The 20,656-nt window shown below is 47.4% G+C and overlaps 1 protein-coding gene across 2 annotated transcripts in view; it reads right to left on the reverse strand.

Moving 5' to 3' along the window:
- Nucleotides 1–510: 510 nt before the first annotated feature.
- Nucleotides 511–20,656, reverse strand: part of ZMAT4 (zinc finger matrin-type 4) — a 51,172-nt gene continuing 31,026 nt past the window's right edge. The window contains exons 4-7 of one of the 2 annotated variants that reach the window (XM_074559162.1): nt 19,260–19,416; nt 12,186–12,413; nt 7,571–7,667; nt 511–954 (exon numbers count right to left, since the gene is read on the reverse strand). In XM_074559162.1, coding sequence (XP_074415263.1) covers nt 939–954; nt 7,571–7,667; nt 12,186–12,413; nt 19,260–19,416 — 498 coding nt within the window. In that variant the 3' untranslated portion in view covers nt 511–938. The remainder of the gene's footprint in view (nt 955–7,570; nt 7,668–12,185; nt 12,414–19,259; nt 19,417–20,656) is intronic. The other variant, XM_074559163.1, reaches the window with a different exon arrangement.

Below are 20,656 nucleotides of genomic sequence, written 5' to 3' on the forward strand. Positions count from 1 at the left end.
ACTGCCCAGGGGCTCAGGGACAGCTCAGGGCTGGGGCCCCTGGCCAGCAGAGCTGTGGCAGCCCCAGGTGCAGAGCACTGCAGGGCTCTCCTCACACTCAGCTCCTTCCCTGCCCAGGTGCCCAAAGCAGGACGAGCTGCTGCAGGGCACAGCTGGGTCAGTGCAGGGCCAAGCCCTGTCCCTGCAGGTGCACAGGGCACCAGCCTTACCTGGGAGGGCCTGGCCAGCCCAGCCTGTGCCAAGGCTCTGGTGGCACCTGCAGATCCCCCGGTGGGCACGGCAGCATTTGGCCTCGCAGCAAAGTCAATAAAGCAAACAGCTTCTGCTGAGCCTGCAGGAATCCTACCAGCAGGAAAAAGAATTCACACTTTCTTTTCAGTGTTCTTTACTCACGGAACCCATTTGTTTCTTTAGAGACAAAGAGGGAAGGAAGGAACTCATCCATTACACAATCCCCACGATTCACTGCTGCTGCTCTGTGTGTGTTGACACAAACCATGCTGGAGAAGGTGAAGAAAGTGTGTTTATTTCTGATTGAAGACTGATTACATCACTATCATGGATAATGTAGTAGAATAATCTTATACTCTTGGGAGAAATCTAGGAATAAATATGAAAAAGTAAAATAGTTTGTTTCCACTGTCCCTGAAGATGACTGATGAGTAAGTGCTGTATTTACAGGATAGTTATCATACTCTAGACTCTGTGCTGAATAAATATTGTCTTGAAAGGGTAAAAAAATCCATCGAAATATTTAAACTCACCACAAAATTAAAAAAAAAAAGAAAATCCATGTACTTGTCCAAAGTAAAGGTTAGTTACATGTTAATTATTGAATCCACATAGGATCACTGTCCAAGAAAGCTTCCTCTCCTGCTGGCCTGCTCCCCTCCACAGAAGCAGCATTAGTGCTTGTCCTCTTCTCCACTGATGAGCCACTATTGGTTCTTCAGGCTGCAAGAGAGAAAAGAAGCCCAAGTCACGCTCCATCTTGGTGTGTTTTATGAAAGAAAACCACCACAGCAAATTGGAAAAAGTCTCCTTTCTTTAGGTCTTAAATTTGAACTTAAGAGCCTCACAAATCCTGCCCAACTCGCCTCCTCAGCTGATGAGGAATTTCTCACTGGAATTGGCATTGGCAAGCTCAGGTTTGTGCTTTGAGCAATTAACCCAGTGTTTGGGTTTTACATTAAAATGATTAATCTGTACACCCCACACCACAACACAGAGCTGTACAGGCTGTTCTGGGGCTTTCAAATGATGATCAAAACAGAAGATATCCGAGATATCTTCATTTTCACTTACATTAAAAGGGAATGGAGACAAGTCAGATCTATAATGAGGGGAAGTATTACATTCCCTTTCTTCACAGGCAGTGTAATTATTCAGCTGCTCCCTGGAAGTGAAACTATGACAAATTAAAATGCCTATCAATTCAATCTACCTTTTGTAATTATTCATCTTCTGGAGCTGTTACTGCTCTAAAGGCTCCTTTACCATAACCCACTATACACTGCAAAAAGCACATGGAAATGTTACTATTTCCAAGTGTTACTGTTACTGTACAACAAAATTATTTGGCTTGGGTGTGAAGGGCACAATACAACTCGTTTTAATTTCCAGAAATTTACAGGCAATCTTCTGTCAGAGAACACCTTCACCCTGAGTGAGGATGTCTCAGGTTTCTGTGATTGAGATGACCCCTGAGGTATTAAAAAGTCTTTTTTCCCAGCCCTGTGACTGAAGAAGAAGCCAAGAATCGTTGGTTCTGCTTTTCAAGGCTGCTTATTTTCTCTCATCTATTCCATTCTTTCTCTGACCTGCTGAGATCTGTCCAGCAGGTTGGTTTGAGGCACAGTCCCTGCCCTTGGGGTGCTGTTGGCTTTTTATACTAAAAACTACATGTACTTTATTTACAATCATTTTCCAATACCTAACACCTCTGTTAGACAGTCTGTCTCTACTCTAAACCAATCCAGAAGTGCCACCATCACAGCAGAAGATGGAGGACATGAAGAAGGAGAAGGAGGAGAAGGAGGAGAAGGAGAAGAAGAAGCAGAAGCAGAAGAAGTAGCAGTAGTAGTAGAAGAAGAAGAAAGCAGGAGGAGGAGGACAGGACACACCCAGATTCCTCCATCTTGCCTCTTGAACCCCCATTCTAAATCCCCAAAATTCTACTTTTTCACCCTGTGACAAATTCACTATCATTCTACTCAAACTCTTGTGCCTTGTAAACCTTCACACAAAGTTGGAAATTGTTTCCATGGGCTAAAATTGAAGGCACATCTGGTTTTGACTCTGTGCCAAGACCTCTGAGCCCCCTGCCAGGGTCTTGAGTCCTCCAAAGGAATGTCCTGGGTTCCATCAAGGATGTGCATGAGGAGCCCAACCTGCTGGCAGCAGGGACAGGGCTGGAAGCACCCAGGAGGAACAGAAACACCACTTGGCACTAAATCTGACCCAGGTGGAGCTGGGCCAGGCAGCCCCAGAGCTCCCCACGTGTTGGCTGTGCCAGACACACAGACCCTGGGACAAGCTTCAGCCACAACAGGCTGTCAGTGTTTGTTCACACCTTCTTAAATAGATGGGAAGAGTGATGTAAATGCAACCATGGGAAAGGGTGACATTTCTCCAGGCATGATATTAACAATATTTTGATCAGCTCATGCCTGAATAGCCAAGCAGCTTATGTTGATAAATACCCTGTTCCAATTAGACATCTGTGTTCTCAGCCTGAAAATAAAAAAAGGAAAGAAAAGAGGAAAGAGCCTGCCCAGGCCTAAGCCTGCTGCCTCTGCTCTTCAGCAGGACATCAACCATCAGGGTTTCCCTAAAGTCAAGGTGAGAGTTGGGCAGGAAAGGCTGCAGAGCCACATCCCCTACTGGAAATGACCACTCTTAACCCCTCAGAATTAATTTTTTTGAATTGTTCAATTAACCATTGAATTGGTTTTACCCCAATGGTGGCTGCAGGACTGGGTTCTCTCTCTGCAAAAATCCTGAAATTAACCAGCAAGCCTGAGTCTGAAAGGGAAACCCTTCCATGTATTAGCATCTATGAAAGTGCAAATGAGTGATCATAAAAGCCTGGAATACATTTGTGAGCTCTAGATGTGGCAGAGAGGTCTGGCTGATCAAAGAGACAAAAATGAAGGCAAGAAGACAAAGTTCTTCTGTATGGAAGTGGGAATGATTATCCCCACACGGGCAGACTGTTAATTACCAGGGCTGGATCTCAGCCCTCTGTGGCTGCCAGCCCAAGCAGAGGAGCTCAGAGCTCAGCTCTCATTCTGGCACCTGTGACAGACCCACAGCTGGCCCAGGGCTGACACCACCCCAAACCTGAATCTGGGCTCTCTGCCCTGCCAAAAGCACCTCTGCTCCTTGCACCCATGTCACGGACATCTTTTATGGAAAATCCTTTCCTTAGGACTTTTCCTCCTGAGAAGCTGCGAGGCCTCAGGAACAAAATGTAAACAATGATTATCTGCTGCTGTGGAATGCAACAGGTGCATCTGTGATTGGTCTCATGTGGTTGTTTCTAATTAATGGCCAATCACAGTCAGCTGGCTCAGACAGAGAGTCCGAGCCACAAACCTTTGTTATCATTCTTTCCTATTCTATTCTTAGCCAGCCTTCGGATTAAATCCTGTCTTCTATTCTTTTAATATAGTTTTAATGTAATATTTATAATAAAATAATAAATCAAGCCTTCTGAAACATGGAGTGAGATCCTCATCTCTTCCCTCATCCAAGAACCCCTGTGAACACCATCACACCCCAACACTTGCTCAGTGCCAGCAGCATCACCCATGGGAGCCTGAGCTGAGCCCTGCACTCCCCACGTATCCACTGAGGCATTTAACCTTCATTTTCAAATTAGGCTCAAGTACCTGGAGAAAAAAACCAGGAGCTGGCAGATAGATCTGCTTTGTGCCCGCACAGCTGGAGGGATAAGGGCCAGCTCAGTATTAGCTCCCTCTTCCTGCATCTTTTATTTAACACCAAAATACCAGCCAAGAAACCTCCAGCTTCCTTCCTAAGCCCTATTCCCCGCTCTTTTGGTCAAAGAAATGCAGTCAGAAGCACTTGGGGCAGCACCTGAAGTTCCTATGAATGGTTCATTTCTGCTGGTCAGACCACTCAAGGAACAGCAGCTCAGCTGCTGGGTACAAACCTCAAATTGTGTGCTGCCCATGGACCCCCAACCTTCAAATTGTGCTGCCCATGGAGCCCCAGGACCCCCAACCTTCAAACTGTATTGCCATGGAGCCCCAGCCCTCAAATTATGCTGCCCATGGAGCCCCAGGACCCCCAGCCCTCCCCAGGGCAGTGCCAGGCTCCTGGCTAACACAGCTGCCGAGCTCCTGGTGAGTGTGGTGGGTTATTTAAGGCAGCTCTAACTGGGGCTCTCAGCTCTGCAGAGCTCTCAGGAGCAGTAATAAATAACCACAATGCAGCTCATGCCTCATAAAAGTTCTGAGCTCCTGAAGCAGCTTTCCAGGAAACTCATCTGCCTGGTATTTTTTGGGTGGTGTCAGCTTCCAGCCTACAATCACTGCTCCCTGTTTTGCCCTTTGTCCCAAAGCAAAATCCCTGTGTCCCTTCAGCCCAGCCCTTCACTAACTGCCCCTTTCTTCAGGTTTGTTTAGTTTTTAACTGTACGAAGTAGGACAGCTACATAAAATGTTTTGTTGCCTTGGCAACTGCAGTCCAGTGGCTTCAGCCTGAGTTAGGAGGCAGAGGACAGCCTTGACATTAAGCAGCAATAATGAGAACAGCAGAAACCAGGGGGAACACTGGCTGAGGAGTGAGCTGGGGATGATTCTCACTGAGCACAGAGCACAGTGGGATCCACAGTGCTGCCATGGGACACCACAGCTCTGGGAGCTTAGCAAAGGACCAGCTCTGCATTCCCGAAGTCCCTTTCTTTGTATGGAAGAGGCAATTGCTTGGAAAAGCTAGGGAAAGACATAGATACAGCCCAGAATCTGTTTGTGCTGCCCAGCACATTCCTTTGCTGGACCAAGCACCCTTCTGGTGTGGGGACTGGTGACACATCTTCCTGGAAATCTCCCTCCCATCCATGATGCTGCCCTGGTTTGAGATAAACTTCTTCATCTGGAACTGGCTGAGCCCAAGGCACATGTGTCATCTGTCACTCCTACCACAGTCAAAGCACAAATAACTTCCCCAGGTGTTCATTCACTAGAAATTAAGATTTCTTCATCTCTGCTAATTGCAGGAGACTGCACAACAGAGCAGAGGGTGTGGGGAATTAGACACATCTTCCTGCACATCTCTGTCTCCCGTCCATGAGGCTGCTCTGAGTTTATCTCTGGTTTGAGATAAACTTCTTTATCTGAGAACAGGCTGAGCCCAGGGCAGGTGTGTCATCTGTCACTCCTGCCACAGTCAACGCACAAATAATTCCCAAATTCATTAACAGAATTAGAAATTAAGATTTCTCAATCTCTGCTAATTGCAGGAGACTGCACAACAGAGCAGAAGGTGTGGGGATAACCCAGAGGACCCTTCTGGTGTGGGGGATTGGACACATCTTCCTGGACATCTCTGTCTCCCCTCCATGAGGCTGCTCTGGTTTGAGATAAACTTTATCCTTCTTAGTAATACCAACAGCAACCACAGCAAAAATCACACAGACTTGGAAGGATTGGAAAGGATAAATGACAGCTCTGGGCCAGGGCAGCACAGCACAGATGCTGCCATTCCAGGTTTCCAAGAGGAAAAGCTCTCAGCTCTATTTTCCAGCAGTGGGAATTTGTTGCACTGGGTGTGGATTCTGACCCTGTCCCTGCTGCTCCTGCATGACCTGGCTGGGCAGGGATCCCCCAGATGTGATGAAGAGGAGGAGATGGAGGCAGCCAAGGTCTCAGACTGTTCATGGAACAGCGCAAAACCACACCTGGCTCACTCACCTGGCCCAGCCCTTGCTCCACGACACACCTGCACTGCCAGGTGTGCTGCACCACTGCATTTGGAAGGCATTCAAATAAATAAATAAATAGAATAAAGCTAAGGTGAGTAATACCAGGAACCAGAGAAGGTCTGACATCAGCTGGGGAAGGGTTGGCTTTATTCTTTGCTGGCTTAAGCAAAATGAGCCATTAGCAGTCATGGCTACTTCTGCTCATCCTGCTCACTTTTCTGAGTACCCTCAAAGCTACCTGAAGCACTTCAGGTATATCCCTTTATATTCCTCTCCTAATCTGGGCAGTTCCAAGTGATTCAGCCTCAAATGGCTCCCAAAGCTCACATATAAGTGCATTAAGAGCAATTAGTTCATTAATCTAGTCTCTGGTATCATGTTTCTCCATCACTTCATTTTAATAATTTGTGGTAATTGACAGAGCAGACTCCCCCCAGTTCTCATAGCTGGGTAATGCATAATTAGTCTAAATCACAGCAAAAAAAAACCTGTTTCACTGGGAAACACCTAATCCCCTTAGGCTCATGGTGTGTCTTCTGAGGTTCCACACATGAAAGAAGCTGCAGACTCAGTATCATTATCCACAAGTCACTGGGACTCCAGCAAACCCATGTAGGTTCAGCTCTGTATTGGAATAATATCAATATTGCTGGATGGGACGTGCATGAGCTTGTCTGGCCCTTGGTGCTGAAGCAAATAGTGGAAACTGTGGTGTTTCACCCCACAGACACTTTTGGGCCGGCTGGGTGTGTGGTGTTTCACCCCACAGACACTTTTGGGCCGGCTGGGTGTGTGGTGTTTCACCCCACAGACACTTTAGGCTGGCTGGGTGTGTGGTGTTTCACCCCACAGACACTTTGGGCTGTGGGTGTGTGGTGTTTCACCCCACAGACACTTTAGGCTGGCTGGGTGTGTGGTGTTTCACCCCACAGACACTTTTGCCTGGCTGGGCGCTGCACTGGGCCCGTGGGGACAATTCCAGGCCTGCAGGAGCTCTGGGGGTGCTGGGATGGAGCTTCCCCCCATAACAGGGGCTGCTCCTCAGGTTTCCCTCTGTGGAGAAGCTTTAAGGCGATGCTGAAGGAAAGGAGTCGGTTCTGATGGAGGGTTTGGACCCAGAGCTTTATTCTGGCCCACAGGCCTCTGAATGCAGCAGCAGCTCCAACAGAACTCCCTGAGCCCGGGGTTGCTGCTCCTTTAACCCCGGGGAGAGGGGCAGGGAAGGGGCAGGGAGCCACCAAGCAGGGACAGGAGGGGAGGGACAAAGGGACAAAGGACACCTGGATGGCCCAATACCCCCAGGGGTAGAGGGCATCATTGGGATCTGCCAATTCTGGAATTCCAGGACTGACAGACAGTGCTGAGAGGGGGAAGGAGAGGTGCCTGACACATCTGGCAGGGAATTATCAGGGGAGGTTCTAGGTAAACCCTGAAATCACAACACAACAGCCCTGCATTCCTCCACCTGGAGGTGCCTCTGGTACCTGTGTTAGCACAGCCCCCAGTGCTCCTCTGCTGAGGGAGTGGAGGGCAAAGCACTGTCCCAGAGCATCCCACCCTGACAGACAGACAGACAGACTGACTGCAGCCCCTGGGAGAGAGAGGCACAGGGACACTCACTTGGTCTGGTGTTTGGAGCCCTTCAGGTGTGCATGGTACTGCTCTATGGAGTTCAGGGTGACGTTGCAGATGTTGCAGGTGTAGCTGCGCTTCAGGCCTGTGAAGAAAACCAAAAATTAATTAATTGTTAATTAATTAATTAAGGCTTGGCTCCACCTGTGCCACGTGGTGAGGCCCAGAGGGAAACACTCTGGGCTACAGACTGTTCAAAATGGCAGCTAGGAATAACAAGTAACTGAAAATGACTGAAGAAAGGGAGAGAAATAGGGGAAAAAAAAAGCAGTAACCTGTGCTCCAAGCAAACTTCTAGTTAATTAGAAGGTACTTGGAGCCCACATTTCATTTCCATTTTCACAGACATTTCTCTTTACAGTGACCCCTCTGTTGACTTTTCCAGGCCAGGCTATTCAAGCATTAGAGAAACCTAAAGGATATTTTTAGAAAAAAGCCAGGTTCAAAGGCTCATCCCTCCTGAGAGTGTGCTGAATCTCTCCTGTACCCTCCTCAGGGCACCATCACTGTGCTCACACTTACAAAGCACTCCAGGCACCATTTATCCCTCTGCTTTTTGGTAGTGATCATAATTCAGAGCAATTCCCTGTTAGCACATCCAGCAGCCAGATCACTTAGGAGCTCTCTTTTCCCCAGAGGGATCCACTCTGATTTATCCACCACAGTGAACCAGCCAAGCACAGATTCTGCTCTCCCACAGCCTCTGGCTGAAGGTCAAGGCTGGCAGCCCCAAAAAGCCAAAGCAGGAGCTCTCTCACCTGCTGGGCTCTCTCCTGGCTGCAGAACAAGGGCTCTGCTTGAAAACACTGGAGATTCCTAGCAGGGATTGCTGTGCTCCTCAGCCACACTCCTAATGTTTCTTGTAATAGTCTCTTCTGGCTCTCTACAGTATTATTTCTTTGCCAAAATTGTTAGAACGACCCATTCAGAACAAATAAAGCGTGGCATTGTCAAATTCCATCAGTCCATGCTCACCATAATTAACTGCACAGGTAATAAACACACTGACTCCTCCCCAGCTGGACCTGCCTTTTTTGGATCTCAAAAAATCCCTTGTCTTGTTCTGCACTCTAGGCACAGCTACACCAACAGCCCCATTTTTCTCATAATATCTCCCACCCAGGAATTTGGCACAACTTGAAAATCATCTTTAAATAATATTCCAAAATCATTCAGATGAGTGCTTGAAAACAACAAGCCAGCAACTGCAGAGGTATTTAAGTAGTTTCTGTATTTCTGTGTCACGACGTGGCACAGAACAAAAAAAATCGATTTGCAAATGTGCATATGGATTTTCTCCTCACTGAATTTATTCTTGATGAAGAAGTGATGATTTTACAGTCACGCCCTTTGTCCTGTTGGCAGCTCCTGTTTTCCTTTATTCAACCAATAGGCATCAGAAGCCACATGAATCTCTCAGAAGGAATGGGAAGGATGGAATGAGAAGGGCAGGAATGGTGTCAGCACATTGCAGCAGCCTCAGAACTTGGAGCCCACCAGGATCTCCACATCAGGAGTGGGACTGGAGAACTAAGAAACAGGTAATTCTTTAATTTAAGGTAATAAGGTTCTGCTGCTCAGCCAATTTAGCAGCACGTTAAGAGCAGCCTCAGTGAATGTTAATTACTGGTGTAGGTGGATACGCCTTCAGCAAAGCAGCTCCTAAGTGGGGATGATGATTTTCTCCCTCAGCATGTCAAGGCTACTCACACAGATGAACCAGGGGGAACCCTGCTCCCCCTCCCTGTGGAATCTGTGCTGGTCCCTGCTCTTCCCACAGGCTGGAAGATGCAGCCCCAAACTGGGCAGATCCCATGAACTGGGATGGAGATGGAGATGGAGGAGGAAACCAGCCTGAAATGAACAGCAGGATGAGACCACGGGCAACAATCACTTCCAGGATATAAAAATTACCACAGTCTGAGCTCACTGGAGTTTATCAAAGCTGCTATTGGCTGAAACTGGTTTTATAAACTCCCCAAGCAGTGCTGAGCTCAGCCCTGCAGGCCATGAGGTGTCCCAGCCTGACCAGTCCACACTGGGAGCTCTGGGCTCTGCCTGTGTTCACATCCCCTCCTGCATCCTCCAGACACATCAGCACTGCCTCCCCTGCAGCGTGACATGCATTCATGTAAAATTGAATGTCCTCCTATCCCCATTAAATAAAATATTAACAAGTCGAGTTATTAATGTCGTCCTGCATGAAATGAATTAAAACCCATTCCAGGGGAGTTCTTGTTAAGCAGCTTCTGACTAACCACAAGTGACAGCACAGAATGAGAGGTATTTATAAGGCATACAAAGAAATTATGAGCTGGGATGAAAAAGGCAACACAGCTCATTGCCTGATGCTGGTGCATCTGCAGAACCACCAATTCACCTGAGAACACAAAGGCTCCAAGTGACATCATCTCTGTGCCCTTGTCCATCTGTCCTGCAGAGGCTGCTGTGCTTTATTTCAGGCATTCAGAGCACCTGTTGCAGGGTTTTTTAGGGATTCAGATTTATTTTAGGGACTCAGAGCACCTGTTGCAGGGGTTTTTAGGGATTCAGATTTATTTTAGGGATTCAGAGCACCTGTTGCAGGGTTTGGATGGCCCCAGAACCTTCCAAACCAGCTGCCACTGCAGAGCCCACCTGCCTGGGAGAGGGAACAGGAGAGCTGGGCCATGGGGGACACCAGCCATGGTGAGATGTGAATTGATGGAGGAAATTTGACATTCCTCCTGTGCCTGGGACAGGCTGGGGAGGGTGAGAGCTGTCAGATGGAGCCCAGGGCTGCTTCCACCTGAGCAATGGCCACTTTGAGCTGTGGAATCTGGGGCTTGGTACCCACCAGGTTTTGTCTTCCTATGACAAAAGGTGCAGCTGTGCAGGAAGAAAATTCCCAATTCCTTCCTCTTTCAGGGGTTCCAGGTCAGCCACACAGCTGGGTGGGTCCCAAAGCAGCTGTGCCACAGCTGGAAAGCCCCACAGAACTGCTCTGAGGGTGAGCTGGACCCTGCATCCCACCCAGCCAGGGAAAAGGGATCTGTGTGCCCTGTGCTGCAGCTTTAACTCAACACAGACTGCAGAAACAATGCTCATTTCTCCTTTTTTTTTCCCCTCTCCTCATTCTTATTTCTTAGAAGAAAATAGGACTTCAAAATTGCAGGATGAGCACTTGGTGACAAGAATCAATGTTTTTGTTTCCTATAAATATCAATTGTCCAAAAATATATCTCTATTCTTATTTCTCTAAATATACACTCATGTTTATCAATAAATATTTTATTACAGCCATTATCAAAACATCAAAGGCTGCTGAAATGTTGTACTTCAACTAACACTGCCTATTCCAGGCTCACACAATGCATCAAATGTTCATCTCCCACACTAGTCAAAATAGAATTAATATTTAAATTGCGATGGGAGAAGCCACCGGGGATGCAGAGGAAGGAGATGACTTTGCAATCCAGGGAAAACTGAGGCAGCAAAGACAGTGTGGAGCAGGGGATGGTGTCCCCAGCACATGTCCTGCTGCCACTGCTGCCCTGCAGGCAGAAATGATGTCACATGGCCAGGTGAGGCTGGGTATCATGGTGTGGTGGCCACTGCAGAGGCTGCTTTGCACACCTGTCAACATCTGCTCTGATCTTGCAGCTAAATGCAAGGGAGGGAGGGTCTCCAATTTCAACTCTCCCAGGAGCTAAATGAATAAAACACTTCCCAATTGATTTATTTACACCTAATGACATTCCTCAGCCACTCCTGAGCTTGGCACAGCTCAAAGTACTGAGCACTTCCACGTTATTGTCCCTCCCAGGTTTTATTCCCACATATTTCCAGCAGCGGGCAGTGACTCAGCCACCATGAATCATTGATGGCACTGTGAGTCACACTAGGTAGCACAGGAGGATCAAGATAACCATTACAGGGTTTATGGGAGACCAAGAAATGCACAATATACTGTACAGTCATTAGCACCTAAAGAAAAATTATTTCATTTAGCAAGGAGGAAGACCCAGGTGCATCAAACTGTTATTGCAAAGCCTCACTGGCAAACCAAAGCTCTTGCACATAGCTCTGAATCAACCTTGTCCTTTTTCCTCAGCTGCCTGAGTCAGTCCTTGTGTGCACATAGGATTGTGACCCTGTGCCTACAGCCCAGAGCAAGCAGGCACTTGTAGCAGACATCGTTTATGGAAAATCCTTTCCTTAGGATTTTTCCTCCTGAGAAGCTGGGAGGCCTCAGGAACAAAATGTAAGCAATGGTTATCTGCTGCTGTGGAATGCAACAGGTGCATCTGTGATTGGTCTCATATGGTTGTTTCTAATTAATGGCCAATCACAGCCCAGCTGGCTCAGACACAGAGCCCAAGCCACAAACCTTCATTACCATTTTTTTCTATTCTTAGCTAGCCTTCTGATGAAATCCTTTCTTCTATTCTTTTAGTATAGTTTTAATATATATGATAAAATAATAACTCAAGCCTTCTGAAACATGGAGTCAGATCCTCATCTCTCCCCAGTCCAAGAACCCCTGTGCACACCATCACAGGTACTTGTCAGAATTCATTCCTGGACTGAATCAAACTGCACCTCTCCATCACCAGCTCCTCACCTCGCAGCTCCCCCAGGTCCAGGGTCTTCCCCAGCTGCTCCAGGAGGTCGGCCCTGGCCGCGTTCTTCTTGTGCTTTTTGCCCTCGTAGTGCTGCTGTGCCATCAGGGGGTTGTTGAACCAGGCTGTGCAGAGCTGGCAGTACCTGTCCGAGTCCCGGCGCTGCGGCGGCGGCGGCACGGCCGCGGTGCTCTCCGTGTGCGCCGGCTTCAGGGGACCCAGAGCAGCCTCTGCAACACGCAAAGGGGACACGTCAGTGTAGCCTTCATATTCTCTGAAAAATCTTTTCCTTAGGATTTTTCCTCCTGAGAAGCTGGGAGGCCTCAGGAACAAAGTGTAAACAATGGTTATCTGCTGCTGTGGAATGCAACAGGTGCATCTGTGATTGGTCTCATGTGGTTGTTTCTAATTAATGGCCAATCACAGCCCAGCTGGCTCAGACTCTCTGTCAGAGACACAAGCTGTTGTTATCATTCTTCCTTTTCTATTCTTAGCTAGCCGTCTGATTAAATCCTGTCTTCTATTCTTTTAGTATAGTTTTAATATAATATCTATCATAAAATAATAAATCAAGCCTTCTGAAACACAGAGTCAGATCCTTGTCTCTTCCCTCATCCTAAGACCCCTGTGAACACCATCACACGTCAGCTCTGCTGGGCTCCGGAGGAGCGCCAGAGCCTGAGGCAGATCCCACAGCAGACACAGGGAATAGTTAGCTGCCATTACAGGGTCCCTGTGGATATTTTGGATGGTGCTGTGTCCCAGATTGCAAGGCAAGATGTATTTATTACCATCTGTATGTCTTCTGTCAAATGGGAAGTTTTCCTTATCTCTTCCACATCCACTCCTCCCTCGGGGGAGACATCTGCTGATAAGAGGCGATTGAATGTCACTGCATGGCTGGTAAGAACTACAGCATCCCATTGGGAGATGTGAGCCCAGAGGGAGGAGCCAAGCATTCCTGCCTGGATATAATCTGGAGATTCTGGAACTCCAGCCAAGCATTCCTGCCTGGATATAATCTGGGGATTCTGGAACACCAGCCAAGCATTCCTACCTGGATATAATCTGGGGATTCTGGAACACCAGCCAAGCATTCCTGCCTGGATATAATCTGGAGATTCTGGAACACCAGCACGGCTTCTCTGCTGGATTTCCCAGAGGAACAGCAGCTGCCTCTTCTTCCACTGAACAGTCAGAGGAAGACTGCAACTTTCTACAGGATCCCTACTCCAGGAGGGCTGCAGCCACAATTCCAATGGGTCTGCCACCAACACCCTGACCCACAGGGTGTCAGGTTGTGTTCTGACTCTGTCAGTGTTGGTTTAGTTTACTGCATTGTTTATTTTATCCTTTTCTTCCCTAAAGAACTGCTTTTCCCCGCTCCCATAATTTTTGTTGCCTGAGAGCCCATTAATTTAAAGTTTATAGCAATTTGGAGGGGGAGTGGGTTCATTTTCTCCATTTCAGGGGAGGCTCCTGCCTTCCTTAGCAGGCACCTGTCTTTCCAGACCAAGACATGCTGCTTGGAAAGCTACCATTTCTCATTAAAACAAGCATCATGAAAGGACAGCCCAGGACTGTTCCTCAGCTTTCTGCATTTCACTAACTGGGAAGGAGGATGCTCTCAGTGCAATTACACGTCTTATCACTGTTCTGACTAAATTTGCTAAACTTATCCTGCTTCAATTGCTACTCCCAGGAAAAATCATCAGTGGAGAATAAATACACCATGCAGAGCCATCTCCTTCTCAGGATAGAGAGACATATTTATCATTATCTCAGGATTTTTATTTTTCAATTTACTTGGTCTCAGAAAGAATGGGAAAGCCACAGTCATTGCAAACTGTCACAGATGAAAAAAAAAATTACAGTCAGTCCCATCCTTCACATTGTGAACTGTCAGGCACCAGCAACACACAACCTTAATTTAATTCTATTTTCCTTCAGATTCATCAAAAGCCCATCCAGGGACACAAATATGACCCCCAAATCATGCCAAAGAAAAGTGAGTGATTAGTCTTTATATAATGGAATGCACTTTATTCAACAGAGTTTCCCAAGTTTGTACAATACAAGTCACAAACCCATGGAAAAAAAGAGTTTGAAGTAAAATAAAGTTCAGGTAACACTGGGACACAAAAATATACAATGACTAGCACTTAATTATCACACTTCATTCAAAAATTCCCTTTTATGTGGCTTTCCTTTTCCTTTCTTTTCCAGATGAAATGTCTGCTCTTTAAATAATTAACAACCTGCTCTCTCCGTGGTACTGGAATAGGCACATTTGGAGGTGTGTGGTGGCTGTCTTTGATCAGGAGATGATCCAGCTGAGCCCGGATGAGCACACAGGGCAGCAAATGCCAAACCCACCTCAGTGCCTGACACCAGGAACAGCAACTCAGGGATATATTTAGACATATAATTATGCCTGAAGCCCACTGTGATTGACTCCTTGCCTTGGGAAAGTTAATATTGTTATAAATCTTCTGCTGACCTGCTCAGTAAGGGACACCTCCAAGGAAATTCTATCTTACATATAACATTACTTACAACCTTATCAATTTCCAGGGGTTTATAACCTTCTATTGTTTTTGATGATGACTGCCAAGGTATCAGAGTTCCAGCAGTGATGACGCTGCCTCTCAAGAGCTGCTCCAGGCAGGGTCTGGCTGGATTTTGCTCCTAAAAAAAGTCTTTTCTCTGGTTCCAGCAGGGAGAGACACAGCCCAGCCCCTCCAAGGTGCATGCAGAAGAACTGCCAGGGTGAGCAAAGAGCAAAGCCAGCGGGCAGCACAGTCATTAGGAAGCAAACTGGGGAATTGCAGTATCTCCAGGTCAAACTGGGGTTACACAGACTTTGCACCTGCTTGACTCATGAGAAGCAAGCACAGCTGGCTTCTTGCAGATGTGTTCCTGATGTTCCTGCATAAAGGGGTCCATGCCCAGAGCCCAGTGATGCCACAGGGACTTGGAACAGCCCTGGTGAGTCCAGGGAGCCAGACTGAGCTGCAGAGAAGTTTGGAGCATTATAAACAACCAGCAATTTCAGCAGCCCAGGAGCTCTGCGGCATTTCTGACTTGCTGTTCCACAAGCCCCAGGCTATAGAGTTAAATCTATCCAATCTTTTGGCCAGCTCTCTCCCTGTTTCCATGCACGCTGCTGCCCGAGGGGGACCAGGCAGGCTGAAGCTCAGGGAGCTGGTGATGTCCACAGGAGTTAGAGTTCCTGCTCACTAAGGAAACCTGACAGGAGCATCTCTGCTCTCAGCCCCTGGCTGTGCCTCTGAGCCCCTCTCCATGAGGCTGGTGGGTTGTACTCCCCCAAATTCCATGCAGGAGTTTGGCATTCCTGCTGCAGGGGATGGCACCAGAGCCCCCCATGCCCACCCCAGCCCTCATCCACAGCTGGCTCCCATGGGATCCTGGGCTACAGCTCCACAGCAGAGTCCCTGCATCACATGGGGGCTGCCATGGGCAAGGATTTCCTCTTAGCACTCACAAAATGCCAAAATATTTTCTTTGAATTCACATTCCTCAGGTCCCACTGACAACCCCCACCAGTCCTAAGGTGTGCTGAGCCCAGCCTGGCAATTAATGAAAGCATCCCAAGCCTACCAAATTCTCCCAGAGAAACAGATGAAAGTTGACTTCTCCACAAATGTGAATTTATCATTTTGATATGCACTACATAACTGCTGCAGAACAGCAAATGCCATCATTCCCTGAGCAGCGACATGAAAATTAATAATAAACACTCACGAAACGTCAAAAGTTAAAAATGTTTCTCCATCTAAAACACAAACATAAAAGCTGCGAGTTTGACTATTTCAAGTATTTCAAAATGCTAAATAGCTCATGACAGTCTGCCTTACGTTCCCTTTCGCTGTGGGAGGGAAGTGAGAAAGTCTTACTTTGCTGCAAGAGGCAAAATACAAAGTTAGAAACACTTTAGCACTCCGGCAATGAACTAATGTTTGACTTCTTTCTCACATCCAAAGCTTTTTATTCCAAGCTGGATTTAAATGGCACCCAACTTCTTCCATTGGCACACTCCTGAAACTCAGCTTGAGGACAAGAAACTAAGTGAGCCACAACAAGGAGGCACTGGGAAACAGTTTTTTTCCAGAAGAAATCCCAGAAATCCAGGACTAAAACTTCAGCCACTGCTGGAGATCCTAGCACCAAAACAAAAAGCCATTTGCTCAGTCCCTTTTGATGTCCCAAAGTCTTTACTCTCTGTAATTTATGAAAAGTTGCAAAGCTTTGGAATGGAGAAGAGTTTCCTTTTATCTCCACATCTGACTCTTTTTAATATCTTCCCTGTCATTCAAGTTTTCCTCTCAAAATGGCCTTGATTTAAAGCCTATTGAAAACAATGGAATTCCACTTAAAATGCGTGCCTATGTCTTGATTATCACAATGTGACTTTCCAAGAGACAGCTAAAAAGAACAAACAGGGGCACCACCACTTTCCTGGAATGATGCCTGCAGGTCCTCACACTTGGATGATGAAGACAGCAGATCTTCCCCACAATCCTTTGGTTTATAACTCATGGTGATGATGGGATGTAAACTGACAGGGGATGCTGGAAATGACTGGAGAAATTCATCTGCAACAGTGCTGACATGAAGCCTCTGAGGCTGCAGCCTTGTAGAGCAGAGAACAGGAAAGATCACAACTATTTCTCTGTCATGATGAGACATGGTGTTTGTGAGAAACCCAACTGTTGGGCCACTTCTTCTCCTGAAAGCACCAGCAGAGAACAGGACATCTGTGCTCCATCTGGATGGTAACTGTGAAGGAGAACGTGGATCTCCCTAAGGGGTCTAAGAATAGATGTGATTTTCTTTGGGACTGATGAGACAGAAACCCCAGAATATCCAGCAGCAGAATCTCCTCCCCAGGAGCATCCAGCACGCTCAGGGCTGTGCTTGGCTGGCTCTCAGGACTCATGAGCAGGGGAGTCTCTGCTCTGAGAGACGTAATGCTCCCTAGTGCCAGCCACAGAGGACTGGGACAAAAACCCAGTGAAAATTGCTGGGTAGGAAGCCCAGAAAAATGCTGTGTCCAAAGGGCATTCTGCTGAGAACTCCTGGAGAGCAAGGAGGTGCTTATTAATGTATTCCTGAGCTCAGCTTCATCTTCCAGATCAAGTGTCTGTAAGAGCTGATGAGTCCTTGAGCTGCTCCTTCCCAGTGATTAGGGTGGCTGAAGAGCCCATTACCCCAGAGCAGGCAGCATGGCTCACTTAGAGCCTTGTGAGGCTGATCCAGATGATTAAAAAGTGAGACAAAAGCCACAATGCAAGGCTGCAGCTCTCAGCAATGCCTGCCTTGGCCAGGCCCCGCGCTGAAGGGTGAATCCAAGCTGTCAGTGTAACACAGGATCAGCACTGCTGTGAACATCAGCTCACCTGGAGCTCACTGGGGGTGCCAGGGCTTGTGGCAGGTCCTGTGGTGCCAGGGGAGGAGCTGCTGGCAGGCTCAACCTGAGGGATGGGGATCCAGCAAGCCCTGATGTGAGGGTGGTCACAGGGGTCTTAAAATGAGGGAAGAGACGTAGATCTGACTCCGTATTTCAGAAGGCTTGATTTATTATTTTATGATATATATTACGTTAAAACTATACTAAAAAAATAGAAGAAAAGGTTTAATCTCAGAAGGCTAGCTACGAAGAGAATAGAAAGGAATGATAACAAAGGCGGCTGTCCCAGACTCTCTGTCTTAGCCACCTGACTGTGATTGGCCATTAATTAGAAACAACCACATGAGACCAATCACAGATGCACCTGTTGCATTCCACAGCAGCAGATAACCATTGTTTACACTTTGTTCCTGAGGCCTCTCAGCTTCTCAGGAGGAAAAAATCCTAAGGAAAGGATTTTTCATGAGAAGATGTCTGTGACACACAAACACCAAGCTTGAGTCCATGTCAGCTGTGTGGCAGCTGTGTGCCAGCTGCAGGAGCCCCACATGAGCCAGGTGGGGATGACCATGACAGCTTAGTGAGAGCCTTCCTCCTGGCTACCATGGCTTTACCTTCTCCTCCACAAGACACACTGGTGCCCCAGCATGGTTTAACCCACCAAACCACCACCTAACACAATTCCCCCCATTCCCTCAGGCAAAGGGGCCAGCAGCTCCCAAGCCCACCCTTGGAAGGCAAGCCCTTGCCTTTCCAAGTCCCTGGCAAAGGACAAATCATACTCTCTGTATCAGCATCTACAGTCTGTGAAGTTAAAAAGGCAACAAAACCACACACAGAGAGTGTCAACCCTTGTTATCTAATCACATCTACAGCACACACAGCTCCATTTGTATTTTGTGCTGAGGGAAGTGCCACTGGCAGCAATTCTGGGTCACATCTGTCTGCAGGACCTCAGCCCAGCAATCCTTCCTGGAGAAAGGTGAGTGATTTGTTCAAGCATTTTCTGCTTCCACAACCGCAGAGGATTTTTTTTTTTCACAGATTATTAGTGGTTTTCAAGGACTTTATGGTTAAGCAAACAATAAGATGGTTAAATTGTCCAATTTCAACATTTGACTTTTTAAATGTGAAAGTTAATAGGCTGCATTACTAGAATCACTGTGGAGGAAAGCACAAAACCCATCTGGGCAAAAATCAAGAGACAATCAATCCAAGGGTTTTTAAAGGGTTTTTAAAGCCTGGCTTTCCCTCTGTGGTAAGAGCTGATGATGCTCTGTACTGTACAGCAACACCAAAGGTTTATTAAACATATTAGTTGGGCTGATAATTAAACTGCTGATAATTAAAGCCAGGCTTGGCTATCTGCACCCAGTGGAGACATTGTCCTCCACTGAGAAAACACTTTGGAAGTGTGGAGCTGGAGATAGGGCTCTGGCACCAGGGCCAGTCCCAGCTGATAAAGCCCTAATCTACATAAACAAAGCAGACAGTAATGAGCATCAGGAGTTTGTAAAGGTTGTTATGACAGCAACACAAATGAATAGCTGCTTCTGCCAGCTCAGCTTTCCACCTTGTTCCCATTTTCTGCCTGCACACACCCAGCCAGCCCTTTGGCCAACCCCCCCATACCCTCTGCACCTACCTGTGGCCTTCAGTGCTGGCTGTTCCCCTAGCAACAGTTTTAACCTTTTGGCATGGATTTTCCCTTGGTAATGCGATTCTGCCACCACTGCTGAGGTAAAGGACATGTTACATAGCGTGCAGCATTTGTTCTTATCCACTGAGTCACCATCACTGCCCTGCGTGGAGACAAAAACACAGACAAAACAAAGAGGTGTGTGAGCACAGCCACAGAGAGAGGAGAGGAAGAGGAGGAGGAATCGAGGTTGGCATGCCAAGGGGTTTCCCTTCCTCATCTCTCCCAGCCTTGCTTGTGCTTCATCCCAGCTGTGTCCAGCTTGGGGACACCTCCAGCTGCCCAACACCTCCACTCTGGTGTGCACTGTGAGCTCAGCCTGTCCCTGTGTCCTTCATCCTGCTCCTATGTCCCTCAGCCTGTCTCTGTGTCCCTTTGCCTGTCCCTCACCCTGTCCCTGTGTCCCTCAGCCTGTCCTTGTGTCCTTCAGCCCATCCCTCAGTCTATCCCTGTGTTCCTCAGCCTGTCCCTATGTCCCACAGCACGTCCCTGTGCCCATCAGCCTGTCCCGCAGCCTGTCCCCATGTCCCTCACCCTGTCCCTCAGCCCATCCCCATGTCCCTCACCCTGTCCCTCTGTTCCACATGGCCCTGGAGCTCCTGGCACACCCCGAGCCTCCCTTCCCTCATCCTCTGCTCCTCCTCTCTCTGAGGGAGTCACACAGACCCAGAGTTTCCCCTGCCATCCAACACTGGTGCTTCCTCCTGATGCACTTTTTGAAGAGACCCCAAAACATCTGGGGGGACACATCTGGAGGGCACAACCCACTCTGTCTGGAGGGCACAACCCACTCTGCAGGTCGGAGAAATAAATGAACTGTCTGAAAGCTCTCAGGTCCCTCCAGCAGGATCCAATACCAGCCTTGGGTGAACCCAACACAGAGTGGACACCTGATCCACCACTGAAGGTCATTTTTTCACCCCCAAAAAATCCAGTTTTAGAAAAATGAGTGATTTTCATCACTTTTTTGTTGTTGATAACTGTAAATCAAACCTTAGGGAGGAATCTCAAGAGGTGTTTAGTACTGTTCTGAGTGTAATTTGCACTTCTTTTAAATAGCTTTCTCTCAAGATATTTTATGCCTTCAAAGGGAAATCACTTGAAAGTTAAGAGCAGAGTAGAAAATTTCCAGTATCTATTGATCATCAGTGGCAACACATAAAGAGCCTCCAACAGAGCTCGTTTGAAAAGCTGATACACTTCAGTGTTAATGCACCAGGGTCTCTTCCTCTGCCAGGGCTGCTCTTCAGTGACACTTTTTCCTTTTCAACCTACTTTCTCAGCTAGACTGCAATTAAAAATAAAAAATTAAAGCCCCCTCAAAGAGCCTTCCAATACCTCAG

Source organism: Zonotrichia albicollis, chromosome 26 (assembly GCF_047830755.1).
Source record: "Zonotrichia albicollis isolate bZonAlb1 chromosome 26, bZonAlb1.hap1, whole genome shotgun sequence".
Lineage (NCBI taxonomy): Eukaryota > Metazoa > Chordata > Aves > Passeriformes > Passerellidae > Zonotrichia > Zonotrichia albicollis.